The 27,669-nt window shown below is 32.9% G+C and overlaps 1 protein-coding gene across 2 annotated transcripts in view; it reads right to left on the reverse strand.

Annotated features, from left to right (window-relative positions):
• CASD1 (CAS1 domain containing 1) overlaps positions 1-27,669 on the reverse strand; it is a 69,107-nt gene that overhangs the window by 19,911 nt on the left and 21,527 nt on the right. For both annotated transcript variants that reach the window (XM_082471817.1, XM_082471818.1), the window contains 13 exons: positions 24,800-24,844; positions 23,712-23,774; positions 19,487-19,531; positions 18,926-19,049; positions 17,493-17,707; positions 15,448-15,870; positions 14,311-14,400; positions 8,535-8,654; positions 7,377-7,533; positions 5,917-5,996; positions 3,512-3,613; positions 654-794; positions 56-133 (listed from right to left, as the gene is read on the reverse strand). In XM_082471817.1, coding sequence (XP_082327943.1) covers positions 56-133; positions 654-794; positions 3,512-3,613; positions 5,917-5,996; positions 7,377-7,533; positions 8,535-8,654; positions 14,311-14,400; positions 15,448-15,870; positions 17,493-17,707; positions 18,926-19,049; positions 19,487-19,531; positions 23,712-23,774; positions 24,800-24,844 — 1,683 coding nt within the window. The remainder of the gene's footprint in view (positions 1-55; positions 134-653; positions 795-3,511; positions 3,614-5,916; positions 5,997-7,376; positions 7,534-8,534; positions 8,655-14,310; positions 14,401-15,447; positions 15,871-17,492; positions 17,708-18,925; positions 19,050-19,486; positions 19,532-23,711; positions 23,775-24,799; positions 24,845-27,669) is intronic.

Below are 27,669 nucleotides of genomic sequence, written 5' to 3' on the forward strand. Positions count from 1 at the left end.
AGACTGTTCTTATCAAAAATTAAGAAGAAAAATTTCTCTAAATAAAGATAATTACCTGTACCACAGAAACAGATGGGTGGAGTTCATTGCACTCTGCTTTGTTTTTACAACTGCTAGCCCAGATGGAATAGGTCTAAAATAAAAAATATATGCATCAGTTCACAAAAATATATATGCCTTAAAGAGGCAGCACTCAACTTTAAAAATAGTTTTCTTTATTTATAACATTATACTTCATTATGCTATTAAAAAAGCTTCAGTAAAAACTGTCCACAGGTTTGCTCATCACTCTTTTTGGTGTGCTCAAATACCAGAAAGTAGAGAGAGGGGAGCATAAGTCTGTGATTTTCTGGAAATAGTGATCATAAGGCAGTGATGGCTCTTCCTGTCAAACACCTTATATTTTTTCCCAAACTTATTACAACTTTTAAAATTCCTATTTCACTGAGATCTCAGTTATTCTTCATATTTAACATATATATATATTTATATTCTCTTTAGAATTTATGTTCAATTAAAAAATAAGGAGAAAAAGAATTTCAAAAGTAAAGATTTTATTTATTAAAAACAAATGATTAAACTCCTATCTCTTAGAAGTTAATTTCCTGTACCATGGATTTTGGAAATTTAGAAAATTACATTTGGAAACTTACCAAGAAAGAAACTACTGAAATAAATAATAGAAAATTTGAAACTTTGTTCGAAAAAAGAGGTTCACCCTTTCCTTCAGAAAGTACTTGGCGCTTCTGTAAAGCCAGATAAATGAAAGCAAACAACATTCCATGAAAGACTACCTAAAAAATAAGGAGAGAAAACCTGTTTTAAACAGCTACTTTTCAACAAATAGCAAATGTAATTGGTAAAGGAGAACAATATGTATAAAAGTATGTAGGTAAAAAGCTTAAAGGTCCAAAGTTTCTATGAAGAGCTTAAACTTCAAGAAATGAAGTCAACGACTGTTGGAAACAATTTGCAATAGACAAGCAAACATCTCTTGCAATGACACAAGATAAGCTGGTTTACTCCAAGCAGTCTCAGCAGCAAGTGAAGAAATAAAGACAATTTATATATCTGGAGAAAACCGTAACTCGAAAAGATACATGCACCCCAACGTTCATTGCAGCATTATTTACAATAGCCAGGACATGGAAGCAACCATCAATGGGTGAATGGATAACAAAGATGTGGTACATATATACTGTGGAATATTACTCAGCCATAAAAAAAGAACAAAATAATGCCATTTGCAGCAACATAGATGGACCTAGAGATTGTCACACTGAGTGAACTAAGTCAGACAGAGAAAGACAAATATCATATGATATCACTTATACATGGAATCTAAAAAAATGGTACAAATGAACTTATTTACAAAACAGAAATAGAGTCACAGATATAGAAAACAAATTTATGGTTACCATGGGGGAAGGGAGGGAGGGATAAATTGGGAGATCGGGATTGACATATATACACTACTATATATAAAATAGATAACTGGTACTTCCCTGGTGGTGCAGTGGTTAAGAATCCACCTGCCAATGCAGGGGACACGGGTTCGAGCCCTGGTCCGGGAAGATCCCACATGCCATGGGGCAACTAAGCCCGTGCGCCACAACTACTGAGCTTGTGCTCTAGAGCCCGCGAGCCACAACTACTGAGCCCACACGCCACAACTACTGAAGCCCACGTGCCTAGAGCCCGTGCTCCGTAGCAAGAGAAGCCACCGCAATGAGAAGCCTGCACACCGCAACAAAGAGTAGCCCCTACTCGCCGCAACTAGAGAAAGCCTGCATGCAGCAATGAAGACCCAACGCAGCCAAAAATAAAATAAATAAATTTTAAAAAATAATAAAATAAAATTGATAACTAATAAGAACCTACTGTATAGCACAGGGAACTCTACTCAATACTCTGTAATGACCTATATGGGAAAAGAATCTAAAAAAGAGTGGATGTATGTATATGTATAACTGATTCACTTTGCTGTACAGCAGAAACTAACACAACATTGTAAACCAACTATACTTCAATAAAAATTAATTAAAAAATAAAAATAATGATAAAAACTATTCTGAAGACACATGATAAAATTTAAATGTACTCAACCAAGATAAAATATATTTTATATTGGTACTTCCAAGCAAATAAAACAGTAACATTACCAAGAGCATACTTTTAAAAAGCAGTATATGCACATAAGAATGAAAAAAAAAAGGTGGATTAGAAAGCACAATAGCTGTCTTTTCTTTTTTTTTTTTTTTATTAATTAATTAATTTATTTTTGGCCACATTGGGTCTTCATTGCAATGCGCAGGCTTTCTCTGGTTGCAGTGAGTGGGGGCTACTCTTCATTGTGGTGCGCGGGCTTCTCATTGTGGTGGCTTCTCGTTGCAGAGCACGGGCTCCAGGCACACGGGGTTCAGTAGTTGTGGCACACAGGCCTAGTTGCTCCGTGGCATGTGGGATCTTCCCAGACCAGGGATTGAACCCATGTCCCCTGCACTGGCAGGCGGATTCTTAACCACTGCACTACCAGGGAAGTCCCAGCTTTCTTTTTTAAATAAACACTTAACATGAGCTATCATAGTAGACTGCTCTAATGAGAAAGTTGAGAATTTAAAATTATTTTATGGCAAGGCTTTAACAAAACTTTTTATTCACATATGGTTTTGAAATGCAATGTTCAATTAGAAAAATAAAGAGAAAAAGAATTTTAAAAGTAAATGTTTTATTTATTAAGAATAATTGGAAAGTGCATAGGTATTAGAAACCAGGAATGGCACAGAAAAGGCACTAAGAAAATATTTGTTGAATGAAAAAAGGGAAGAGAAAAAATGGAAGTTAAAGGGAAAGAGTGAAGAGGGGTAATTAATATTTATTCAGTGTCTATTATTTTCCAAATACTGTGCTAGATGTTTTACGTTTTCTTGGCCAATTAAATCCTAACCAGCCTTCAAGATAAAATTCATGGAATAATCCATGACACTGCTCTCTTTTCTTTGCACACTTCTATTACAAAATCCATACTGCAGAGTTTAGCACTAATTATAAGTAGTAATCCAGAGGGTTTTTTTTGTTTGTTTTTTTTTTTTTTTTTTTTTTTAGTAATCCAGAGTTTTAAACTAGATTATAAGGTTTAGAAGCCTGGTGGTATGTCTTCTTTCTCTAAAATATATCCCTCGTAACAACAACATCTAGAGCATATATTGGAGCTTAATAAGTATTGTGTTGAATGGCTGAAGCATATATATGAGAGATCATCCCTAAATCAATATTATGACTCAAATAAAGGTCACTTTATAGATAACATTTTTATAGTATTTTCCTACTGATATATGTACACATGCATACCCTTTCTCCACTATAAAAACAGGGGAGGGCTGGATTGCCTTGATTTACCAAATCAACATGTTTCCTCATGCCAAAACTAAATAAAAATAGATTAAAAATTTCCAAATAATTTTTAAAAGTATAATTTGAAATAGCAGAAGATCACAAGGTAAATACATACGTAACGGTCTAACCTCCATCTGAACCACCATTCATATACATTGCCTTTCAGTTCGAAACACTTGGACAATGGCCAAAGGGAAAAGATCTTCTCAAATGCACCCTGAGAAGAGGAATCCAGAAAATAAATTAAGATGGTACAAGTGAATACTTGCCTTGCAATTCTATTATAAACTGTCATTTTCTAAACTTAAGATTATATAAGGGTCATACACAATTTAAGATTCTACTTAAATATTTCATTTGAAAATGTCATTTCATTTGAAATTCATTTGAAAATAAATATATTCTACTAAAGGCTAATAAAGATGATTTAAAACATTTTTGTTAACTTACTTTCACTGCATATGAAAGGCTACTGAGACTGCAAAATAAAACAAACAAACAAACAAACAAAAAACCAAGCTGGTAATTGGAAAATTATTCCATTTAAGGTTTTTAATCTAGTATACAAAAGAGCTAATATTTACTGATCAAAACACAAAAATACAAAATACTTCAGCCAACACAGTATGAATAACCTAAAGGATGATGGTTAAAGTTATAGTTTTTCTTTATCTAAATGTCCTTAATAATCTATAATGAACCATTTGAGTTAAAAAAATCCTCTGAATTAGTCACCTTACTCAATCAACCATACCCAAATTCCATTACTAGCCTTTGAAACAAAGTTTACAATTTTCCTCTGGTCGAGTTAGTGAATGTACCCCCTTATTAATCTGACAGCCTGGAAAATCTGGGAATGAAGGGGCAGAAGTCTTGGGTACATTCCTGCACATTAATGAAGTCTTTCAAAAAAGAGAACAAAAACCTCAATTTCCAGACTAAAGAATGAAGACAAACTCTATTCAGGAAACTCCATTATTAGACATAATGCCACAGGATAAAAAAATGTGTAACATCACAATTTTTAAAAAGGCTAATAAAAATCAAAGCAAAATATGAAAATAGTATTATATTTTAGGTAATACCAAATCTTTAGGTCAGAAGAACTTTATTATTTTAACAAAATGCAATATTCTCCATTTAACTGCAGAATTTAAAATGCTAATAGCTTATAAAAATAGGTTCTATCAAAGCCTTTGCCTCAGAAAATTAAAGATGATTATTACCAAGACTTGCAATGTAAGGTATATACCTATTACATCATACTTCTATATTTTATCTATATATATTAGAGATACATGGCCCTGTAGATCATATATCACATATATGATGTATTTATAATTTAAAAATTTATTTCTCATTAAAAATTTATTTTTTGTATGATTAATAAGCAAGTATTTAATGAGCACCCATTCTGTGAAAGACACTGGGCTATGTACTTTTTTTCTTGTCCAGTGGTCAATACTGTTCCAAAGCTGGGGAAATCTTCTTAATTCTTTCTATTGAACTGCTGGTCCGTGCTCCTTTCTCTCCCTCAGATGAACCAGGGAGTGTTGGGAATTTTAATGAATAATTATCAAGTAATGTGGCAGTTACCTGGCTATTTCTTTATACATTTGCCTACTGCTTCCTTATTATTTTATATATTTCCTGCAAAAAACCTTGGAAGTCAGGCAGAAATAAATATGCTCTATTTCTAAGTATAAAAATAAGTAGGAAAGCCTATAAAACAAACAAAAAAACCCAGCTTTATAGGACTACACACACACACACAAACACACACACACACAATGCTTATATGGCATTTTTACCTGGCACAGCCAGATACAAGACAGAGAGTGTTGGAGATGGGAGTAAACTACAGAGTATGTCACAACTATAGGCATTCAAATTAAAATATTTTGTTATAAATATCATGCTGACCAAATAATATGTCTGTCTGATGGACTGACCAGCAGGTAGCAATTTGCCATCCTGCTAAAATAGCTGAGAAAATCTCAACCATCATAATAGGGGGATAAAAGGGTAGAGATAAGAAAATGACCAAAAGTTTAAGTTAAACGTACTACATATATACAAACCCCTTTGCTCTGAAGCTGGTTTTATTAACAGCCAAAATTTTACTCTATGCCGTTATGGAAAAATCAAGCTACATTTCGGCGCCATGAATAATGCACAAACCAAGTTGCAAATTCTGTCAAGAGAATTTTGATCTTCACTTAGAAGTAGTGTCTTATAAGAGGCATTCAATAAAAGTTTGATTGATCAAAGTCAACTAAAATGGATTTTGAACAATTGCCAGAGGAAGAGCTTTAAATTGCTCTTACAACAAAAACAGTGGTAACAAAAGTAGATAGGTCTCAAAAGAACCACACTGAGTAGTCAGCTACAGAGTGACACTTTTATTACAGTCATTAAAAAATGAGGCTTAAAATGAGGCTGACTCTTCTCTCATACTTTAATAGATTTGAACTTTACAATAAAATAGAACAAAATATAAACCAAAAAGACGATACAAACCTGAGAATATGCCAAAAAACATATACATAACAGCAAGAAGGCTAGTTTCAACAGTAAGCCAAAATGCCAGAAACAATTTCCTAAGAGAGAAAATGTTTAATTTACTAAGAAATGTAAACTTACATTAGAAAACACATTAAATACTCTCTATTTAACATATTAATACCCTGCATAGCTCTTAAAAATAATTTAAGGCTGCCTACAGGATACAAAAAATATATCTAAGTAGTATAAATTACAAGTAGGACACAAAGGAAGAAAAAAGGTGGAGGGTCCTTACGAGGAATGAGGCTACAACATTAATCTGATACCCCATATACCTGCTATTTATCCACTATAAATATATTTGAAAATACCTCCTAGATTCAATTATACTATTCATTATTGAAAGTTACAACAAAATTTGGAACAATAGGTTCAATGTAACTCTAACAAACACTCACGTTTAATATAACTTAGGTAATACTGCTTAAACATTACGGTTCTAAGGAGAGAGCTTAAGAACTCCCTAGTGGACTAATTTAACCATAAGATGTATTTTAACATATGCATATTTTAAATTATGTGTTCACAGTTTATACATACTGATTATCATTTTATTAATATGCTGGGTTTGTGTTGAGGAATGAAACTACAGAGCCTGTCCAAAGACACAAATGGACATTATTGAACCCTTTCCTGAAGAATTATTTGATATTATAATAGAAGTCAACAGAAAATATTTTTTGATACACAATATTTGGTTGAAAGAGTTAAGTTAAATACATTACTAAAGATAAAAAATTTTCTTTTTCCAAAAAAGGGAGGCTTTTATTTTAATGACATGATCTTGAGGGGAAAAAGCATTAAGATAAACGACTGTGACCTCACTTCGAACATTATCAGACCTGGCTATGTGAAATTTGAAGATGACACCTTCTTAGGGCACTTAGGTTTCCTTAAACGAAAAACAGGTTTATAATAACTGCTTAAAGGGTTGTCTAGAATATAAACTATATTAGTGATTTTTAAGCTTGTTTGACATAATGTTTACTCAAAATCTCAATATATATAAGAAATCAAATAAAGCAGAACTGCCAAGATTGAAGCAGGATGTACGGCCCTGGAGCCCTGTTTGGCTTTCCTCTCTTCTGGCTCTCTCCATTCTGACTCCATACAAGATAGTTTGAAAACGGTTGCACTAGTAGATATGTAAAATGGCTTTGAAAATTTAACATTAAAAAAAGAGAAAACACATACAATATAAATGCAAACTATTGTTCTGCACTGTTATACTACTTGAACTACTTAACTATAAAAATTTAAAAACATAATTTAAGAACGAAATTTCAAAATGTCAATGCTACACATAAATTTAAACTGTCAACATGTCTCAATAAAAATAATAGCCTTTAGCAACTGAAAAGGAACTTACATTGAAAGAATATATTCATTAACATTAGTAAGAGAGTATTATTTACCGTTTGCCTTTTTTTGGATTATCTGTGGCCACAGTGCTAAAGTAACATATATGACCATGAACCATACAGTGACCAAGGGGACAAAGTAATAGAATTGATAAGGCCGATCCATTACTATACATAACACCACTACCAGGAAATTGAGACGAAATAAGACCTATTAAAAAGGAGGAGAAAATGGTTTTCATTCCAGGTATGCAAGAAAAGCAGACAGATTCTGACAGAGTATAAATGTTTATTTAAGACTAAAATAATAACTGTACAAGTATGTTTTACTAATCCCTAAAATCACATTTATTTTAAAATCATTGTAAAGAGTTGAATATAAAATATTTATGCATCATTATATTAACTGAATCCCAGCAAAGCACCAACCTGAGCTGTCCTCTGGCTACAACTGCCATCTTGTTAAATGCAGCAAAAGAATTATAAACCTCCTTCCTAGAGCTACAGGTCATAAACAGAGATTAGATTACCTCAACAAAAGGGTGTCCATTTCATCTCTGTTTGATGCTGATCTACCTCATTTGGTATTAAATTGAACATTTTAATAGATACAAAATAATATTACTCAAAAACTGTCTTTGAAAATCAAAAGTATCTTTGCGACTTTTGTAACAGTCATTTCAGACAGTGTGATGTCAAAGAACACAGAATTTGAGCAGATTAATATTAGAGCTTTATCACTTACAGTGTGACCTTAGGCAAATTATTTAACCTCTCTGAGCCTCAGTGTCTGTCTGTAAACATAAAGATCACAACTCAGGGTTGTAATGAAGGGTAAATAAAATAATGTTTACAAACTTCCTAGCACAAGGTAGAAACAAAAAATATTAATCCTCTTCTTAGAGAGAGAAAACATAGCATGTTATAACAATCCCATGTAACTGTACATTTCTACAAAACTAAAGTGAATCAGCAATGTTCTCCCTTTTGCTTTTATTATACATTCATCTAAATTCTATTTTTTCATCCCTCAGTAATAAATTATTTATCTTGATTATTAACCATAGAACATGGAAATAACAAAACTTTAAAGTGCTATTTCATAAATTCAAATTATCCATGGCCTTAAAATAAGACATATTTATAGTTTCTCAACAGTTAGGCACAAAAGCATGTTGAAATGAAAGAAAACAAATAACAGTGCATTCCTACCTGACATACTCTATGGATTCCAAAGTCTCCTTTGATCCAAAAGTATGAGAAATGCCCATACCCTGTTTGAAATAGATACGCAGCAACCAGAACCCGAATGTGCATGTACACAGGCAAAAACTGTTGACAAAAATAAACAGGTGATATACATGCTGACACTAACTATACCTAAATTATCATAACCAGTAAATTTAACCAAGATAGTGGAGCATCATTATCATTCAGCATTATCTCAATGAAAAGATTTATTCTCAAAAATTAAGGCTTGTACCAGGGGTTAAAAAAAGTAGACTTTGGAATCAGAGACCTAGATTCAAATTCTGGTTCTGCCACTTATTAGCTATGTGACTTTAAACTTAAATTTGAGTTTCTAAACTGCAAAATGAGACTATCTTCTCCTTCCTCAAAGGGTCTTGTGAGGAATGAATGAGTTAATAAATGTGAGGCACTTTGTACATTTCATCCAATTTGAATTAAATATATGATATCCATAATTATTAATCACCATATATATGCTGAATACAAGGTCACTCTGGAGTTCACATTTTCTCAATAAGATAAAAAACAAAACAAAGGGCTTCCCTGGTGGCACAGTTGTTAAGAATCTGCCTGCCAATGCAGGGGATGTGGGTTCAAGCCCTGGTCGGGGAAGATCCCACATGCCCCGGAGCAACTAAACCTGTGCGCCACAACTACTGAGCCTGCGCTCTAGAGCCTGCAAGCCACAACTACTGGGCCCACGAGCCACAACTACTGAAGTCTGCATGCCTAGAACCCGTGCTCCGCAACAAGAGAAGCCACCGCAATGAAAAGCCCGCACACCACAATGAAGAGTAGCCCCCGCTCGTCACAACTAGAGAAAGCCCACGCGCAGCAACAAAGACCCAATGCAGCCAAAAAAAAAAGCCAAAAAAACCCCCCAAAATCCTACATTTTTGGCCCCCCTAAATATACACAATTTAGACTTGTAAATAAAATTGTCACATCACTACTTAAAATATTTGATTATTTAGCAAAAATTACATTTAAAAAACATATGCAAACATAATTCAGAAATATTATTTCCCTTCTAATCTTATTTTATAAAACAATTTTATTTTACACTCCTGTATCAATGTTTCATCTTTACCATGAGTTTTCAGAGCATCACATCTTCACTTCTGTCTAAGCTGAAAGAAATATAACATATTTCTAATCTCTATTTTATGGGAGTCACTGGAAATATTATTTCATTTACAAGTCCTAACTCTCTTAACCTTAGAACACTGTCAGGTGTTCTCCCCACCACCTATTAGTCCTTTAGGTGTATAGTCACGATCTCTAAAACACAGGTAGTGTACTGTTTTTTAAAATGATCTTTAAAAGGCTTGTTTAGTGACATCTAACCTTTGTAATTATAAGGCCATTCTTTTAGGAATAATTACTAAATCTATGTAAACATTTTTTTGGCTTCTATTTTATAGACTCATCTGATCACCTCTGTAATTATCCAGCATTAACACTGGTTAGGGCCATTTTAGTTTAACATGTCTTCCCCAAGTGATACTTTGTAGGATAAAATAAGATAATTGAGCAGACGCCTTAAACAGATTTTATAAGGCCTCGAACATATGCATCTTTTGTATATATCCTTGAATGCATCCTTGAACACATCTTTTTCTTTTCTGAGGGATAACATTTTTTTCTGGAAGGAAAACCCCCCTGAATTATAATGTCATAAATTCTTCAACATAGTCTCCACTCTAGCCAAACTGTTAGATTCTCTGTCTCCTAAACTGGTCTTTCTTGTACTTTCCTGTCACCTCTCCTTTGTTTACCTGTTCTTTCTACCCTGGAATGTTCTCCTAACCACATTTTGTTTATACAAATCCTGTTTTTCTTTAGAGCCCTGGTCAAATTTTCCAATCTTTTACTCTCAGATGAAAGTCATTTCTCCTTTTGAGTTCCTTTAGCACCAACAATCTATATATTAGAGTTCATATTTATTGCTTTTCATCATTAGTTCTTTTTAAATGTCGTATCATTAGATCAGGAATTTTCAATGAAGGTGTAACATATTAGAATCACTGGGATGAAGGTGGGAATACAGTGTTGAAATAGCCTCAAAACTTATCTAACCTAAACCTGTATCTTTACCTCATTCTTGAATGCACTCCTCTAAAATATTCCCTTCAAGTATTTGAGCACTTTTTAATAGCAGAAAACACACAAATTCCCAAGGCAATCCATTCCATTTTCAGATGGTCATTAATTGCTATAAAGTTCCTTTCCATGAAAAGTTGAAATCAAACTCTATGTAAAAGCTACCAAATTAAGCTCTCTAGGGCAGTGCTGTGCGATGAAAATAAAATGTGAGCCACATGGTAAATTTTTAATGTGGCTGCCAGACACTTAAACAGTTAAAAGAAATAAGTGAAATTAATTTTAATAAACATTATTTAATTCAATATATCCAAAATATTATCATTCCAACATATACTGTGATATTTCATATTTTTTCATACTAAGCCTTTGAACTTTGTATGCATTTATCATAATTAATCATACTTAATCTGATATATAGTTCACATTTACAGCACATCTCAATTCCGACTAGCTACATTTCAAGTGCTCAATGGCCACGTGTGGCTAGTGGCCACCAAAATGGACAGTCTAACTCTAGAGCCATATGCACGCACTTAATCACTTTTACATCTGATAGTTCTATGAGTATTTGAAAACAGATGTCAAACCGAGGCTAACCATTCCCAATTACTTCAACCATTCTCCATAACACATGCTTTTGAATCCCCTCAAGACTGGGTCTGGGCCTACAATGTTTAGACTTGGTTATATTTAAACAGTAAATACAACCATTTAAATTGAATTAAACACTATCACAACAATTTGCCAAGTTTCTACCAATGTTGGATTATTACAAATTTCATGTAATACTTCTCCCAACTTTTCAAGATATTTTAAACCAACAGAAAAGTTGCAAGAATAGTACAACGAACAACTATTTACCATGCTGAACTATTCAAAAGTATTTGCAGACCATGTGACATCATCCCTAAATATTTTAGCAAGTATCGCCTAAGAAAGAATAGTTTCTTGTAAGAAAAGTTTCTTACATAGTTTCTTATATTATCATTATAATACCCATGAAATTTAATATAAATATAATAGTATCTACCGTACAATCCATATATGAGTTTCCTTGATTGTCCCAGTGATATCCATTATGATTAAAAAAAATTTTTTTTGATTTAGGAACCTTGAACCAAGAATCACACATTGCATTTAGTTTTCATTCCTCTTTAGTCTCCTTTAATTCGAACTGTTTTCCTTTTTGTCTTTCAGGAGTCAAGTATTACTTACAACAAAATTTTAGTATTAAAAGTGTATTGAGAATCCTATTTCATTAGAATTAATAGGCTGACTGCTGGTTCTCTTCTTTTTCTAGCCCCACAAATTTTCCCTTAAGACCTTTTATTCAGGTCCCTGAGTTTGGAAGTTATTTACAAACTCTCAAAGGAGAAAAAGCCACAATGGAACACAAAATCATCTACTGTATATACCTAACTTGCTGCACTCTCTGTATTTCATTCACAATATTTTATCCATATCAGATATAAGTTATGTTTAAAAGAATGTTTACACCAACAGTTGCAATCTGCCAGACCATCTGGATTATTTTAATAATTCTCTGTAAATTTTGACATAGCTTCTATTTTACTATAAAAACATGGCACAACTAAAGTCTGACACATTTTACTCAAAATAAAAAGCATTAAGGTTAGGTAATTAAAATAATCATGACCATTAAAAAGTTTTTAATGAGGGTAATCCCACAAATATCCAAGAATCAAGTCCCCAAATACATTATAACCCATGCTAATAATGCTTTGCCAGTGTAGATACAAGTAATTTTTAACCACAAAATTCTATATAAATGAACAGGGATATGTTAATTAATCATAACAACTGATCTGTTAATGAAAAGTATGTCCTTCCAGAATACAGATGTTTTTAAATTGTAACTTAGAATGTATTGGGATATAGTCTAAGATGTATTAGAATGCTAGCTTGGCAAATAATTATAATAGAATGCCAAATTGCTTTCATCCTTTGATGATCCAAATCCTTTCTGGAATCAATGAATTGAAGAACTGAATCTGCCATTAATTCTTTCTATCTGATATATATATATTTTTTTACACAGTACTATTACCCTTTATATGTCAGCAATTAATTATGTCTTAAGTGGCATTTTCTTAAAACAAAACCCTCTCCCCACCCCACTCAAATTAAACTAATCTTTCTTCATATGTCAGAGATATTTCTATGATTCAATATTCATCGTTACTTTTTAGAAAATTTGCTAAATTTATCCTACAAATTCTGAACTGGGCTTATGAACTAATTCTTACTATCTTCATCTCTCCTTGCTTTGGATCTCTTTTATTGTCTTGGTTCTTCCACAGTTACTTGAATTCACTAGGTCCCCTTCAGCTGCAGTGTCACAGGAGTTTTACTGCTGTCACAAATATACGTATCATAGCCATACAATTTCAGTAAAAATTATACTTCTTCCTCTGCCTTTTGCCCTTCAAACAAGCCATCCATAAAATCACCAGTAATTTTTGAAAATAATAAAGAGACTTAATGAAGAATAACATTAGTATTTCTAATTGTTAGAGATATCTGAAAAACCCTAGTATTATTTATCTTCTTAAATGCTGCAATGGAAATTTCAAAATACTCCTTTCTGGGCAACACTCCCCTATTATCTCAACTTAACATTGACTCAGTGTTAAGTGGAATCACTGATTCTATGTTAAGTTACTGTTTACAGACGTGTGCTTTATATAAGCAAATAAAGCAATAAAAACCAGTTCAGTAGTTCCCAAATTATGAAAGAATTTGTTAAATTTTTAAAACATATTTTATAGAAATCAGTTTGTACCTTCCCTATAAAAACCTGTGTGAAAGTGGTTATTAGATACCTAGGTTTACTCTTAAAAGCTTGTTTTAAATGTATGTAACTGTAATGTTACAATTCTGAACACATTTTTTCTACCCCTACCAAATCCAAGATGTCCCCATATCATGAGAATCCTAAGTCTAAAAGATATAAAAAGACACCTACGAATAAGGGAAAAATGATTTTGTCCAGGTACAGAGGGCACTAGGTGAGCAAAGGAAGGGTCTTCCATCTCATGGAAGTGGTAATACTTATGAAGTATGGCACATAATACATGGTCAACAACAGCAGACCATCGGTATCTGAGTACTCTGAATACTGGGGCAAGAGAGTTCTAAGTTTTTAAACTTTAAAAATATAAAAATGATTGGTCAAACTTCCTAACATACAGTGAAGGATAGAATATAAAATATAATCATCTAATTTGATTTCTTTTAATAGTAACTTGCCTATTCTAAATCCTTTGCAATTAAGTGTCATCTAGAAAGTTTCTTGATAACTTTAGTTGTTCAGCAGGACATGAAACAATACCCTTAGATTATTAGCTGTTCCTACTACATTAAAATTAAGGCAAAGTAAATACAAATTATTGCTTTATCTTTAAAAAAATAATTATTTTGCTTTTAAGACTATACATTCTCAAAGAGTCAGATGGTAGGAGAAAAATGGGAAGACAGAAAAATTGGGTGGGAAATAAGAAGGGTCTCCAAATGGTAGAGAATATAAAACACAAAAGAATTGGTGCCCTTAAGGAAACATTAAAGTGACATTATTTCCTATATTTTCAGAACTTAAATTCAAAATACTTACTGTACTTGCTCCAGAGATATGATAAATCAAAATCACAAGTTGCATCCAGCCTTTCCATTCATCTGTTTGTTCTCTATTTAACACTTTAGTCTGTGTAAAAGAATCAAAATTTGTTTTAAAATTCATCATGAAGCTATTATTTGGACAGTATACATTAAATATGTTAACATTTTTCTCATAGGATATAAAGCTAATGCTTCTTTCAAAAGAACCTTGGGGGAAAAACAGTTAAAGATTGTCATTTTATTTCTTGATAAAAGAGATAATAAAACTATTTAAAGTATAATATGAATTTGAAAATGAATATAAAAGAGACTTTAAATATTTAAGTTGATACTTATGGTTTTATATTAAGATTACTTTTAAACTATGACAGATGTGTTTGTAAATCTAAAAAAATGTCATTTTATAATTTTCTTTAAGAAAATCTTAGAATTTCAGTTAGAAAAGATCTTACAGTTCTTTTATACTTTATTGTGAAAAAAAAAGCTCCTTTATTATACTTTATTTTCTCTAGAATATTCCCACTGGAAATGAAGAACTGATTAATCATCCTCATATGAAAGTTATGTCTTACAATAGAATTTATTAATTCAAATAAATCATGACTTATAAAGGAGTTACATTAATATTCTGAGCAATTACAGCAATACTAAAATAGGAATTCAGAAGATTGTGAACAGTGCCCACATTATTATGTAAGTTCTAATTTGTGTGTACATGTCTGACTATATACACATATAAATATAACAAGTGTTTATTAGTATAATTATATGTTTTTAACTTATAAAAGATAATAGTATCTCATGTTTGAAGACCATTACAAAATTGGCAGCACCTCAACTTTCTCCATCCTCAAGCAGGCAAAATGACACCAAATCATGATATCTTTTTCACAGGTCATTATTTTCCAACTTTTCAACAATCTTTATGAAACTCTGAACTTTCTCTAAACTGTTTCAAAAAAGCAACAGTTAAGAGTCCACTAAGTGAAGTACAGCTGCAATATTCCTTCATCCTCTTCTATATATGTAAATGTTTGTATATTATGGCATGATAAATGATATTATTTCTTTAATCTACACTTTGTAATGAGATGAAAAGGATAACATGAACTAAAAAGAAAATGACTCTTACCTCCTTAGTATTTTCATTGTAAAATACTCCCAAAACCAAGATGTAGATAATTGGAATAAAGAAAGTTGAATGTGTATAAAATTTGTTTTCCTTCATAAATAGATTTGCACGGTCACATATATAGAAATAAGCCATGATCAGGCCAAGTTTGCAGAAAGACTGTAAAAGTATTCCTAATGGAGACACTGGGGGATTGATAATATTTTTCTTTTCTTCTCCACTTTCCAAATCAGTACAAGGCTTATTCTTCCGATGAGCATTACGATGAATTATATAAAAAATTAAATATCCAATAATAGATAAAGTGAAAAAACAAGCAGCTAGCTTCTGTAGGAGAGTAAGAGGAGGCCGGGGTTGACAACAGGAACCATCTACAGGCTTCAAAATCTTATTGCAATACACGTTCATAAGAATCATTGCACTCTGTGAACAAATCAAGTTATTTCATTATTATCTTGTCAGTAATGTATTTCCCATTAGATTTTCTCCTGTGAATACTACCGTTTCAGCACTGAAACCAAAATGCTTTTGTACTTTTTGCTACGATTTCCCAAACACTCATGTAAATAATGGTATTCCTTCAATCTGTAAATAACTAGTTCAGGGTTTTTCCAACTTCTTGGGTTATTAACCATAAGGAAAAATTCATTTTAGAATGTGACTCAGAACACATATATGGGAAACAATACCTATCCTTACTACTTGGAATGCATCTGACTTTTTTCCATTCTATTCTTTAAAAAAAGAAAAAAATGCTGATTTCATGGCTGTTAATGGGCTGTGACCTTTGGTTACAAAAATACTGACAGATGTCAAGGACCAAAGAAATTTAATTAGCAGATTTTCAATACAAAAGATACCAAGATACTTAAGATAGAGTCCCAGTCTTTAGATGTGAAAAAAGAATATAAAATAACTGCCACCAAAAATAATTAATTCTTAGCTAACAATATTTATAATATGCCCTTCATTTGGTTTACAGTTTATGGATCACTTAGGATTCAACAGTTTTAAGATTTCTAATTTTAAATAAAGTGTAGAATCTTCAACATGGTTTCATTATAATAAAAATATTCTAGGCAAGCTGTTAAGTATTTCTAGTTGAAGGTTTAGTCAAATCTAGTTTATGAAAACTTTATAGTTTAGGTACCCCTAGAACTCTTAAGATGATTATATTATTTAAGCCTAAAACATTCAAAGTACTCAGTTTTTTAGAAAATCTCATTCTCTTAGCTCTGAGACTTCAGGAGACTCTGAGCCTGGAACTCTTGCAGATACTAGCCTACAAACTCCATCCCAAGGTTCTTAACCAGTTCCAGGGAGTCCACAAAGCCCCTGAAAAAATATGGAGAACCGTGTGTGTGTGTATGCAGACATGTATTTTTCTTCAGGAGAGAAATAGAACCATTACTTTTTATCAGATACAGGGTTATGTGATCCTCAAAAAGGTTAAGAACCACTGCTTTATAAGAAAACAATAACTCTAAATAGTATCTATTGTACTATGTGTGAAAATTTATAATTATGCAGTTCTCTTTTGTACTTAACCTAAAATCCTTTTCCACCCATCAATCTGGATTTGTTCAGTATCTACTTTGTACATTGAATCATGCTTAGGGTATCAGAACTAGAAGGAAATAATAAAAATCATTCTATATATTAAAAAAATGTGCTCTTCACAGAAGTTTAATCTTGTAAATTTAAGGTTCAAGGCAAAGAGAATATAAAGCAGTAGTTTTCAAACATGAGTGTGCTGAGAACTTATAAGCTTTTTATGAAACAAGGGATATTAAGAGTAACTAGCACTCCTAAATGAAGTCGCATTTCCTCCCTTCCATAACTTTCTCCCTTAGAGTATACTAAAACTCTCACTTATATATTCAGCTAGGTGATGGAAAGCACAATTATTTCTAGATCTATGTTTAGATAGAATAACTGCAAGTAATTAAGACTGCAATTAAATTATTTATTACCACGTTATAGTGACATATAGCCATAACCAATTAGATATTACGGTCTGTACTGACAGATACAAGAATTCTTACAGTTTCTCTGCTTGATTCAGGAAGATGTAAGCCATCCAAAGATTCCATGATGGTTTCTTGAGCAATTAATTTGGAAACACTGAACATCTTAACATTCGATTTAGAATTTCTGGTGCTGCTATTCAAAATACTGATTGCAGCTTCATTGTAGGCATCTATCTTCTCATTAGTGATCATTTTCCTATTTTCACTTAATAGATCTTCATAAACAGGATCTGCACATGAAACATATTTTAAAAAATACACTTAAAAATCCCTACTGGTAGAAATTATAATCATGCAAGTTAGTTAACTGCATTTCATATTTTGTTGTTAAAGTTCAGAGAATTCCAAGCACTTAATAATTCTTTTTAAAATAAAGTTGGCCAAGGTTTACAATAGATTTCCTATCCTGTATTCAATTTTTGAATCAATCCATAACCCTCTTAAAGTTAAAGAACTTTTATACCTCTTCTCTCTTAGGTACACAGCTTTCAGGAAACACTTTTATGTTCTAGCATGTCTTAAGAGTTTCAAAATTTTGGATGCTGGGTTATAGCAGGTAACCGGAGTTTAAAACTGGATTATGGAAGATGGCCTAATTAAGAATAGCAGCCAATCTTTTTTTCCTCCTGTTGCTGATTCATTTTGCAAACTTTGTTCACACAATTAGGAGGTAATATTATTAAGGATCGAGGTCTTTTATCACTTACCATAAATCATTTAAATTTAACTTTTTCCTCACTTTAGTAATAGAAAGGTTAACAATGAGTCTGTAAATGAAATAGGATTTTGGAAGAGATGATCACCACCGTGTTGTTTCTCTCAGCTTGACATTAAACTTGGAAACAATCATAAGAGTTTCTGACAAACAACTTGAATTGCTAAAATACCCAAGGCATTTCATATTGTGCTAGGCATTAAATAATGGACATTCAATAAACTCCTGAAATGAGTTGATCTAATGTCAACTTTCTCTTAAAGAATTTCATTACCAAGTATAAACTAGCTGGTTTGAATTTAAATATATTGTCGATTCCAAAGAATATTTACTTCCAATGAACATAATATTATGAACCAGACAATTTTTTCTCTATTTCCCAATCACAATAAATATACTTGGTAAGAAATTAAAAAATCAGAGGCAAACATCTTATTTGCCTTTAGGACTTATTCTCTTTGTTATATTCTGCAGCTGTTCTACCTGCTAAGGTTCCTTGGAGAACCTCTTTATTTAATATTAATTTTTTTTTACTTATTATATTTATTAGTCTGTCTATTCCTTAAGTTCAAAACAGGAAAGCAAATAGCTCAAATTTATTCTAATTTTTCAAACCTTATTTCAAAATTTATTCTCATAAAGTAGTAATTCTGCTTCTTGAAATAGAAGATAATAGAAACCTATGTCTCAAAATATATACAAAATGACATTTTTTTCATTACTTATCCCTTACCTTGTAAGACCCAATAAACATCACTAGTCTTTGCCAATTTTTCTAAAAGTGGTGCTATGGAGGTAATGTTCATTTTATATTGGGAAAGTGCTTCGTTGCTGCCATTGTGAATTTTAATAGACCACTAAGAGGAAGTAAAAATTAAGCATTAATTCAGTATTTGTCACAGAAAAATTAAAGTATATAATTTCCTCTATTGTAACAAAGGTTATTATTTTAAGATAATTCCCATTCTTATTCAATATTAGAATAAAGTATGGTCAAATTATTTCATGAAATGTATGAAGGCAGTTATAAAAAGCTGATATAAAATTAGACTTTCAATGTATAACGTTCAAGAAGAACGTAATTTTAGATATAAAATAATATTGACATTTACCATAAAATTCCCTAAGTTCATTCAGATCTTTTTAAAAAATTATCCATCTAACTAATTAATAGAAATAGGAATTAAAATATAAGTATAATCAAGAATTCTATATAACATCAGTTAATTTTTTCTTAGCATGTTCTTAAGTATGAAACAAAAATCATTATGTAAGAATACAGATAATAACTTACTGTGGCAGCTCCTGCTACAACCACATGGGGCTTTGCAACAGAATCCTGAAGAAAGAAAAATCTTTATAATAGTGTTATATTCAGTTCAGGAAATTAACGCAAGTAATATCCCTTAATTTTTTCCCTTAAATTTAAGTTCTTCTTCTATTTAAATGCATTTTAATTTTCTAGGGTTCCTTATCAGATTCTTGTTACAATAAGATGGACACCCCATGCCTAAAACCTTACATGGTTATATGACTATACAGGATGGCATGAGGCTTGTATGGCTAATTCTTTGGTGTTCTTTAAAACAGAAACAAAGACAAAAAAACACTACTGAAATCTAACACAGCCTAATATTATTCTGAATTCTGAGTAAACTGTGTAAAGCTCTAGTATATTATGTCAGCCAATTAAAAAGTATTCTTGGAAGCCTACAGGGTATACAGTTTAAGTGTTAAATAAAATGCAGTGCTCTAAAGAAACATGATCTTTTGGGAAAGCCAATCTAGTATGTATTTAACAAAGTAAACTGATAATTATTATAGACCATAATGTGGAAAAAAACCGAGTAATTTGGTAGAGATCCTCACCTAGTGCAAATTATACTATTAATAATACTACCAGTTATATAGTACTTAGTAATTTACTAAGTATTTCTCTTAAATTAGCTCATTTTAATATAGATTCTTGCCACTTGTTAGATAGGCAGGAAGATATTATACATATCTTACAAAAAAAGGCTATAGGGACTTCCCTGGTGGCGCAGTGGTTAAGAATCCGCCTGCCAAGGCAAGGGACCATGGGTTTGAGCCCTGGTCTGGGAAGATCCCACATGCTGCGGAGCAACTAAGCCCGTGCGCCACAGCTACTGAGCATGCGCTCTAGAGCCCTCGAGCCACAACTACTGAGCCCATGTGCCACAACTACTGAAGCCCAGGCACCTAGAGCCCGTGCTCCGCAACAAGAGAAGCCACCAAAATGAGAAGCCTGAGCACCGCAATTAAGGGTAGCCCCCGCTTGCCCCAACTAGAGAAAGCCTGCGTGCAGCAACGAAGACCCAACACAGCCTAAATAAATAAATAAATAAATAAATAAAATTTAAAAAAAAAAACAAAAACAAAGGCTATAGACTCAGAAAGGTTTATAGCTATTGCTGAGGCCTGGCAGGGACAAAGCCAGAACTTAAGTCTTCCGACTACTGGGTTCAATGCATCTTCCACAACATAGAAGATCTGATAATACAATCATGTGCACAAGAAACAATTAAAAACAAGAAATCAGAAAAAGTCCAACCCATATATAAAAATAGAAATGACAGTCACTGTCTCATTATGAAGGTAAAACATGCTCAGTGGAGAAAACTATGAAAGCAGAGAAAAGTAATAACAAAATTAATCTATTTCTCGTCAGAGATATTCCAGTTTCCAGTCTAGCATGCTCCATCTTACATTGCTACTTCAGTGAAACTTTTTCCTCATCCGTAGGTGGCCCCCTTTCTCACTCTTCACAGTGGTTATCCCAAATCATTTTTCCCTTACACAGGTCCCTCCTGTCCTCCTCCTCACTTTCGGCATAAAGCCTAATTCTCAAACTTCACAGAGAAAACAGAATTCATCTGGCTTGTGTGCCCTTGCCTTCCTTCCTCCATTCTTACAACTTTGTCCATATGCTCACCCAGTCTACCTTCCTCTGACAGGAGAGTAAACAAAATATGTTCCTATTCTGCTTAATGGCTAGTCCATTGTTCTGCGTTTATATCTCCTCCCTTTTTACTTCTGGAGCTATATCCATAAGTTATCTCCTCAGACTCCTGAATTATCCATTTCATCCTTCTCTACTCTTCTTTCTTCCCTCAATCCACAAAATGTTAAATCATCTTTATCCTCAAAAAATGCTCCTTCAATCCTGTCTCACTCTCAAATTCTTCCCGTTCACACTCTTGACCAACAGATTACTTGGAAGAGCATTCCGCTTTCACTATGCTAATTTCTATATCTCTCATTTATGCCTCAACTTATCATGTTTAGATTTTGAATTAACCATCCATTAAAACTGCCCTCAGAGCCCATTAATGAACTCTGAATTGCCAAGTCCTGTAGTTTCATTCTACCCTATATAGTTCCTAAAGTGACACTACTATCCACTTTTTAAAACTCTTCCCTTCCCTGTGTGTGATATTACAGTTATTCTTCTTCTGCTTTTCCTCTTACCCCTTTTACTACCTCCTCTCATAATCTTTTTTATAGTTCCATTCCTACACTCTCTTATTTAATCTATACTTGCTGCCTATTCAATTATTTCTATTCAAGTCACCTCAAATATCAACTCACTCCATACCAAGACTCCCCAAATCCATCTAAGTAGCTCAGACTTAATGACTACCATTCACCGACAGAATTAAATCTAAGTTGCTGGTTTCCTTAATTACTTATATCTGTCACTCACCTAGAAGCTCTTTGAGGAGAGGAACTCTGTTTTGTTAACCAGGGTATCAACAGTGTTTAGCCTGGTGCCTAAAATATGGCAGCTGATTTATAAATATCTGTTGGATAACAGTAGAGTTGTTTAAATTCAACTTTGCTTTTATGCCTGTAAGTATCTGTAAGGCTGTTTCAGTTCATAAGTATATCTTTCTAATCCACTGTTCTTCTAGAAATATTATCTCCTCTGTAAAGCTTTCTTAGATCCTCACTACTCTAAACAACCCTCATTCTAAGTGCCTCTCTCCATGGTGCTTTCATAGTTCTTTGCGCTCAATTCTACTGTTACCCTTCATATTATCATACCTTTATTCATAAGAAAGTCACTATCTACTAGATTGCACATTCCTCAAGGCCTGAGACTGGGGCTAATTCCCAGTCACATTCCTAGTACCTAGAACAAAGCTAGTAATAGTACATACATAATAAAAATACAGAACTCTGTATTCTCAGGATCTAGCAGCTTATTATGGAAATATTAAAAAATAAATACATAAATACATGCATACATACATACTCTTTGATTGAAACCAATGAACTAATCAATCTCAGGTAATTACATGGCCATCTATCCAAATAAGTTGAATCTTTCCTCTCCCCCAATAATCATAAGGAGTTTTACAACAGAATCTAAAGCTCCAAAAACTAGTGTTAGCAAATTATAAGAACAGAAGATCTGAATATGCAATATATCTCCAGGTTAGTAAATAACAAAGGTTTCTTGTGATCTTGCCTGACTTATAAATTATGTTACACTGATGTTTGTTTAACTGTGAATTTCTACTACTTTAATGGATATACTTTCAGGTCCAGCACAAGGTAAAACACATGTTTAAATCATCTGAAATATACTCATAACATTATACTTCTGGACATTTAAAAACACATCAATAAAAACAAAACAAAATTATGTGAGATCCCAATTTTCCAGAAAGTTGAATTCTAGAAGTGGTCTGCATGTTTGTTTTTTGAAAACTTAAACATTTTCTTAAAGAAACAAAGTTAAAAATGTTGACTAGGTTCTCACTGGATCCTACCAAAGTCTATTTGGTTGCCGTACTAAACACTTATTGTGAAAAGAAGCAAAGAAAAATATCACTGCAACACAAGTAATTAAGCAAAACAAGGTCAACAAAATTGAATATTGTTTTACCAATCCCAAATGCAAATACCTCTGGAAAAGAATACAGGTTTAATTAAAGGACTGACAAGGAGCTATATGGAGAGACTATGGAAGTTCTAAAGTGGACTTGTGAGAAGTTAGGGGTTTTCTGAGGTTAACAGCATACTTGCCTTATATCTAATTTATCTCCAAACATTACGAGCCAAAACACATTAGGCTCGACTTTTAGGTCACAAATATAATGATAAAAGGGAAAAAAACAGGATATTAAAAAAAAAAAAAGTTTCCTGAAGTATCAGGACATGAGTTTGAAGAACAAAGTGGACAAATGCTCAAGAGAATGTATATAGTGCTAGAAAGATTATCTGAGTTTGAATTAACCGAGCTACAACAGTAACAGAAAGTTTTAAATCAGTAAAGTGTGGTATAAGCATAATCACCATAGGGTTAGAATGGTGATAACAGAGGTATTGAATCAAAACTTTGTTCTCTCAGTAAAGTGATAATCAACCCAGCATGGTCGAAATCAAAAAGGTTGGTATAAAGTACAGGAGAATGGGACAGGTGAGTATGGGAGAATGAGCTTTCAAACTCTGATTGCTCAAAACCAGCAAGGCCTATATTTTCAAATACAGACCTCAGTCCACACTTTGATACACTGTTTCATAGAACCATTAACCTCTGGATGCCACAGAAAATCCTAAAAGAGAAATGTAAGAAAAGAAGTCAAAGAAAATATTGTATCCACCATTCAAAATAAACTTTAACATATCTCTTATAGAGTACTTAAAAGTAAAACACTACCTTATCTACAATATCTTCATCTCTCATCTCATTTTGGTAAGAATCTCACAATAGTTCTCCTTACGTCCACTTGTTGCTTTTCTCTAAAATATTCCCCACATTTTAGTCAGAGTAATGTTTTAAAATTTTAAATCTGATCTTGCCACATCCCTGCTTAAGTATTCAAGGACGTTCAATCAGTTGCCCTGAGAATAAATTCCAAAGTCCTTAAAATTCCTAAGAAGCTGCAGGATCTGGCCTCTGCCTAGACAGTCTGTCTTTTCTCCTGCCATTTCCCCCGTGCTAAGTGTCCTGTTGGTTCTCATTCAGCTCCTGCAATGCTCTATGCGCTCCTTTTTCTCCAGGGCTTTGTTCCAGTTCCTTCTGCCTACAATGTTCATAAATTCTCCCCCTAAGCCTAACTAGCTTGAGGCCTCAGTTAAAACATTATTTCCTCAAGGAGGAAAACTACTTTTAATAATTCCTTGTTCTGTACATTTCTATTGCCCCACTTTTTCCTTTTTGCCATCCTTATCCCATGTTTAATTGCACATAGAAAACTATAATGACTCATCAACTCCATTAGATCTAGGACATTGTTGTCTTGATCCCCATCTGGATTCTCAGTATTAGAAGTCACCTGTGACTGGGAATTCAAGAAATTAATATATGTTCTTTTATGAACTTTGATCCTAAATACATACTGGTTTCAAATTAACGTACAAGATTATTTTTTTCCTGGATAAAAATCTGAGAGACCAAATTTTCTATGTTATTACACAAAATAGTGAACACATTTATTAAATTACCTTACTCTACTTATCTGCTCTCAATACACTGAAATACATTTAGCATGTTCAAAGCATTAGCTGATCTGCAAATAAATTAACCAATGAATAGTTTCAACATTATAACATTTAGCTTACTGTTATATGAACTTACCACTTTAACTGATGCAGTCTTGTCTTCAAAAGGAATGTTTTCATGCTGCCATAAAAAAGGGGGAGAGAAAACAGAGAAATATTAATGTGTAGATTAACTGTATGTAAATAATTCCTCCTTTAGCTGCTTTTGTTGACTCATTTGTACACCATATCCCAATTAAATACATTCAACCTGAAGGGGAAAAGACCTGCATAGACTACCAAAAAATAAGTGATATTCAACTGTTTATATGTGATCTTCAACATCTAAGATGTAGTTTAAAGATAAAACTCCAACTATGAATAAGCAGGTATATGAACACGCCTATATAAATTACCTTTTTGCCAAGCTTCCCATGATTCAAATTTAGTCCTAGTATTATTATCTATGGTAGAGACTGATTGCTGCCAATATAATATGGCTAGATGTAATATGGGTCATTTCCAGGCTGAAGTTCCCAGGGCAATTCTAGTCTCTGCCTTAACCTGATACAGAGACTGATGAGGTTGAATGTCCCAAATGGCACAACTAGAAAATAGTAAAAATTTCAATAGCAAAAATCCCTGAATGACTGCATGGAGCAAAGCCCCTTGCCAAACCACTTAGGACAAGCAGTGCTAAGTATTAAGATTGTAGCATGGTTTGTTGCTGCAGCAACATCTAGTCTCTTCTCACCAATATACTAGTACAGGCCCTGTCTAAACAGGAATGGACATATATGACTCTAGGCTATTGTAGATTTCACTTAGAAGGCAGTAAATAAATAGTCCAGTTGTAGAAAAAAATTAAAATCCAGAGACTACAACTTCTTGTAACTAAGTGTTCCATAAAAAGAAGAAAAATCCTTTCATAGTTAAATATACAGGATGGAACAGGGGTGGTTAATAAGAAGCTAATTCTCTTCCTAAAACCAAGGTTGAAATGTTTTCATTAATTTACCCAGACAGTATTTGTTTTTATAATGAAATAAAGTTTGCTTTTATCAACAAGTTAAATTTTAAAATTCTTATTAGTCCTGCTTAAGCATCTTTTCCCAAAATGACTTCTTTTAAAAAAAATTTTTATTGGAGTATAGTTGATTTACAATGTTGTGTTAGTTTCAGGTGTACAGCAAAGTGAATCAGTTATACATATACATATATCCATTCTTTTCCCATATAGACCATTACAGAGTATTGAGTAGAGTTCCCTGTGCTATACAGCAGGTTCTTATTAGTTATCTATTTTATATATAGTAGTGTGTATATGTCAATCCCAATCTCCCAATTTATCCCTCCCCACCCTATCCCCTGGTAACCATAAGTTTGTTTTCTATATCCGTGACTCTACTTCTGTTTTGTAAATAAGTTCATTTGTACCCTTTTTCCCCAAAAGGACTCTTGAGGCCATTAATTCAACAGAACTTCAAGGTATGATATATGAAAAGAGTTTTCTTGGTCAAATAAGTCTGGGAAATACTGGGACAGAGAAAATTATATAGGTGTTCTCCTCCTACTCCATCCTAACCTTTAACAAATTCTTACTCAGAGAAATCGTGTGTCATGAAATTTCTTTTTCCTTTTTGCATAGCACAGTTAATTCAATCAATTCAATCTTTGTTTCATTATTTTAATATAACATTTGCTATATACAAAATAATATATCACATATATGTAAGTCACAAGGCATAGTAAAAATAAGCACTTGTGAATCCATGGCACAAATCAGAATATTACCAACACATGGAATGACCTATGTGGCCCTCTCCCTCTCAAATTCCTTGCTTTGCCCAAAAAGAACAACCATCTTGAATTTTATTTTGCTTTCTTTTTTATTATACAGTTTTGTCACATGTATATTCATCCTCAAATGATATACTGTTCCGTTTTGTTGGCTTTCACTCCAACTTTTAATTTTGAAAAATTTCAGACTTATTATAGCAAAGTTAATACCCTTTACCAATGGTTAATATTTTCTACACTAGCTTCACGTGTCTCTACGCACCACATGTATCGGGTGGGCCAAAAGGTTACTTCTGTTTTTTCCGTTAGGTGGCTCTAGTAGCACTTAGTTGTCTTTAACTTCATTTGAAACAATTTTGTTAGATTGTATGTGACAGCTATCATATCAGCGTGCATTTAAAAAAGACATCAAAATTGGTGAATTTTTGTGTAGCCATTTTAATATTGAAGATGGAAGAAAAAAGCAACGTTTTTGGCATATTATGCTTCATTATTTCAAAAAGCAAGTGAAATGCAAAAAAAGATTTGTGCAGCGTATGGAGAAGGTGTTGTGACTGATCAAACATGTCAAAAGTGGTTTGTGAAGTTTCATGCTGGAGATTTCTTGCTGGACGATGCTCCACGGTCAGGTAAACGAGTTGAAGTTGATAGCAATCAAATCAAAACAGTAATTGAGAACAATCAGTGTTATACCACACAGGAGATAGCTGACATACTCAAAATATCCAAATCAAGCTTTGAAAATCATTTGCACCAGCCTGGTTATGTGAATCACTTTGATGTTTAGGTTCTATGTAAGTTAAGAGAAAAAGACCTTCTTTACCATATCTCTGCATGCGATTCTCTACTGAAATGTAATGAAAATGTTCTGTTTTTAAAACAAATTGTGACAGGCGATGAAAAGTGGATACTGTACAACAATGTGGAATGGAAGAGATCGTGGGGCAAGCGAAATGAACCACCACCAACCACACCAAAGGCCGGTCTTCATCCAAAGAAGGTGATGTTGTGTATATGGTGGGATTGGAAGGTAGTTCTCTATGATGAGCTCCTTCGGGAAAACCAAATGATTAATTCCAACAAGTACTGCTCCCAATTAGACCAACTGAAAGTGGCACTTGACGAAAAGCGTCCCGAATTAGTCAACAGAAAAATGCATTATCTTCC

This window comes from Balaenoptera physalus (assembly GCF_965194825.1).
Source record: "Balaenoptera physalus genome assembly, chromosome: 8".
Classification (NCBI taxonomy): Eukaryota; Metazoa; Chordata; class Mammalia; order Artiodactyla; family Balaenopteridae; genus Balaenoptera; species Balaenoptera physalus.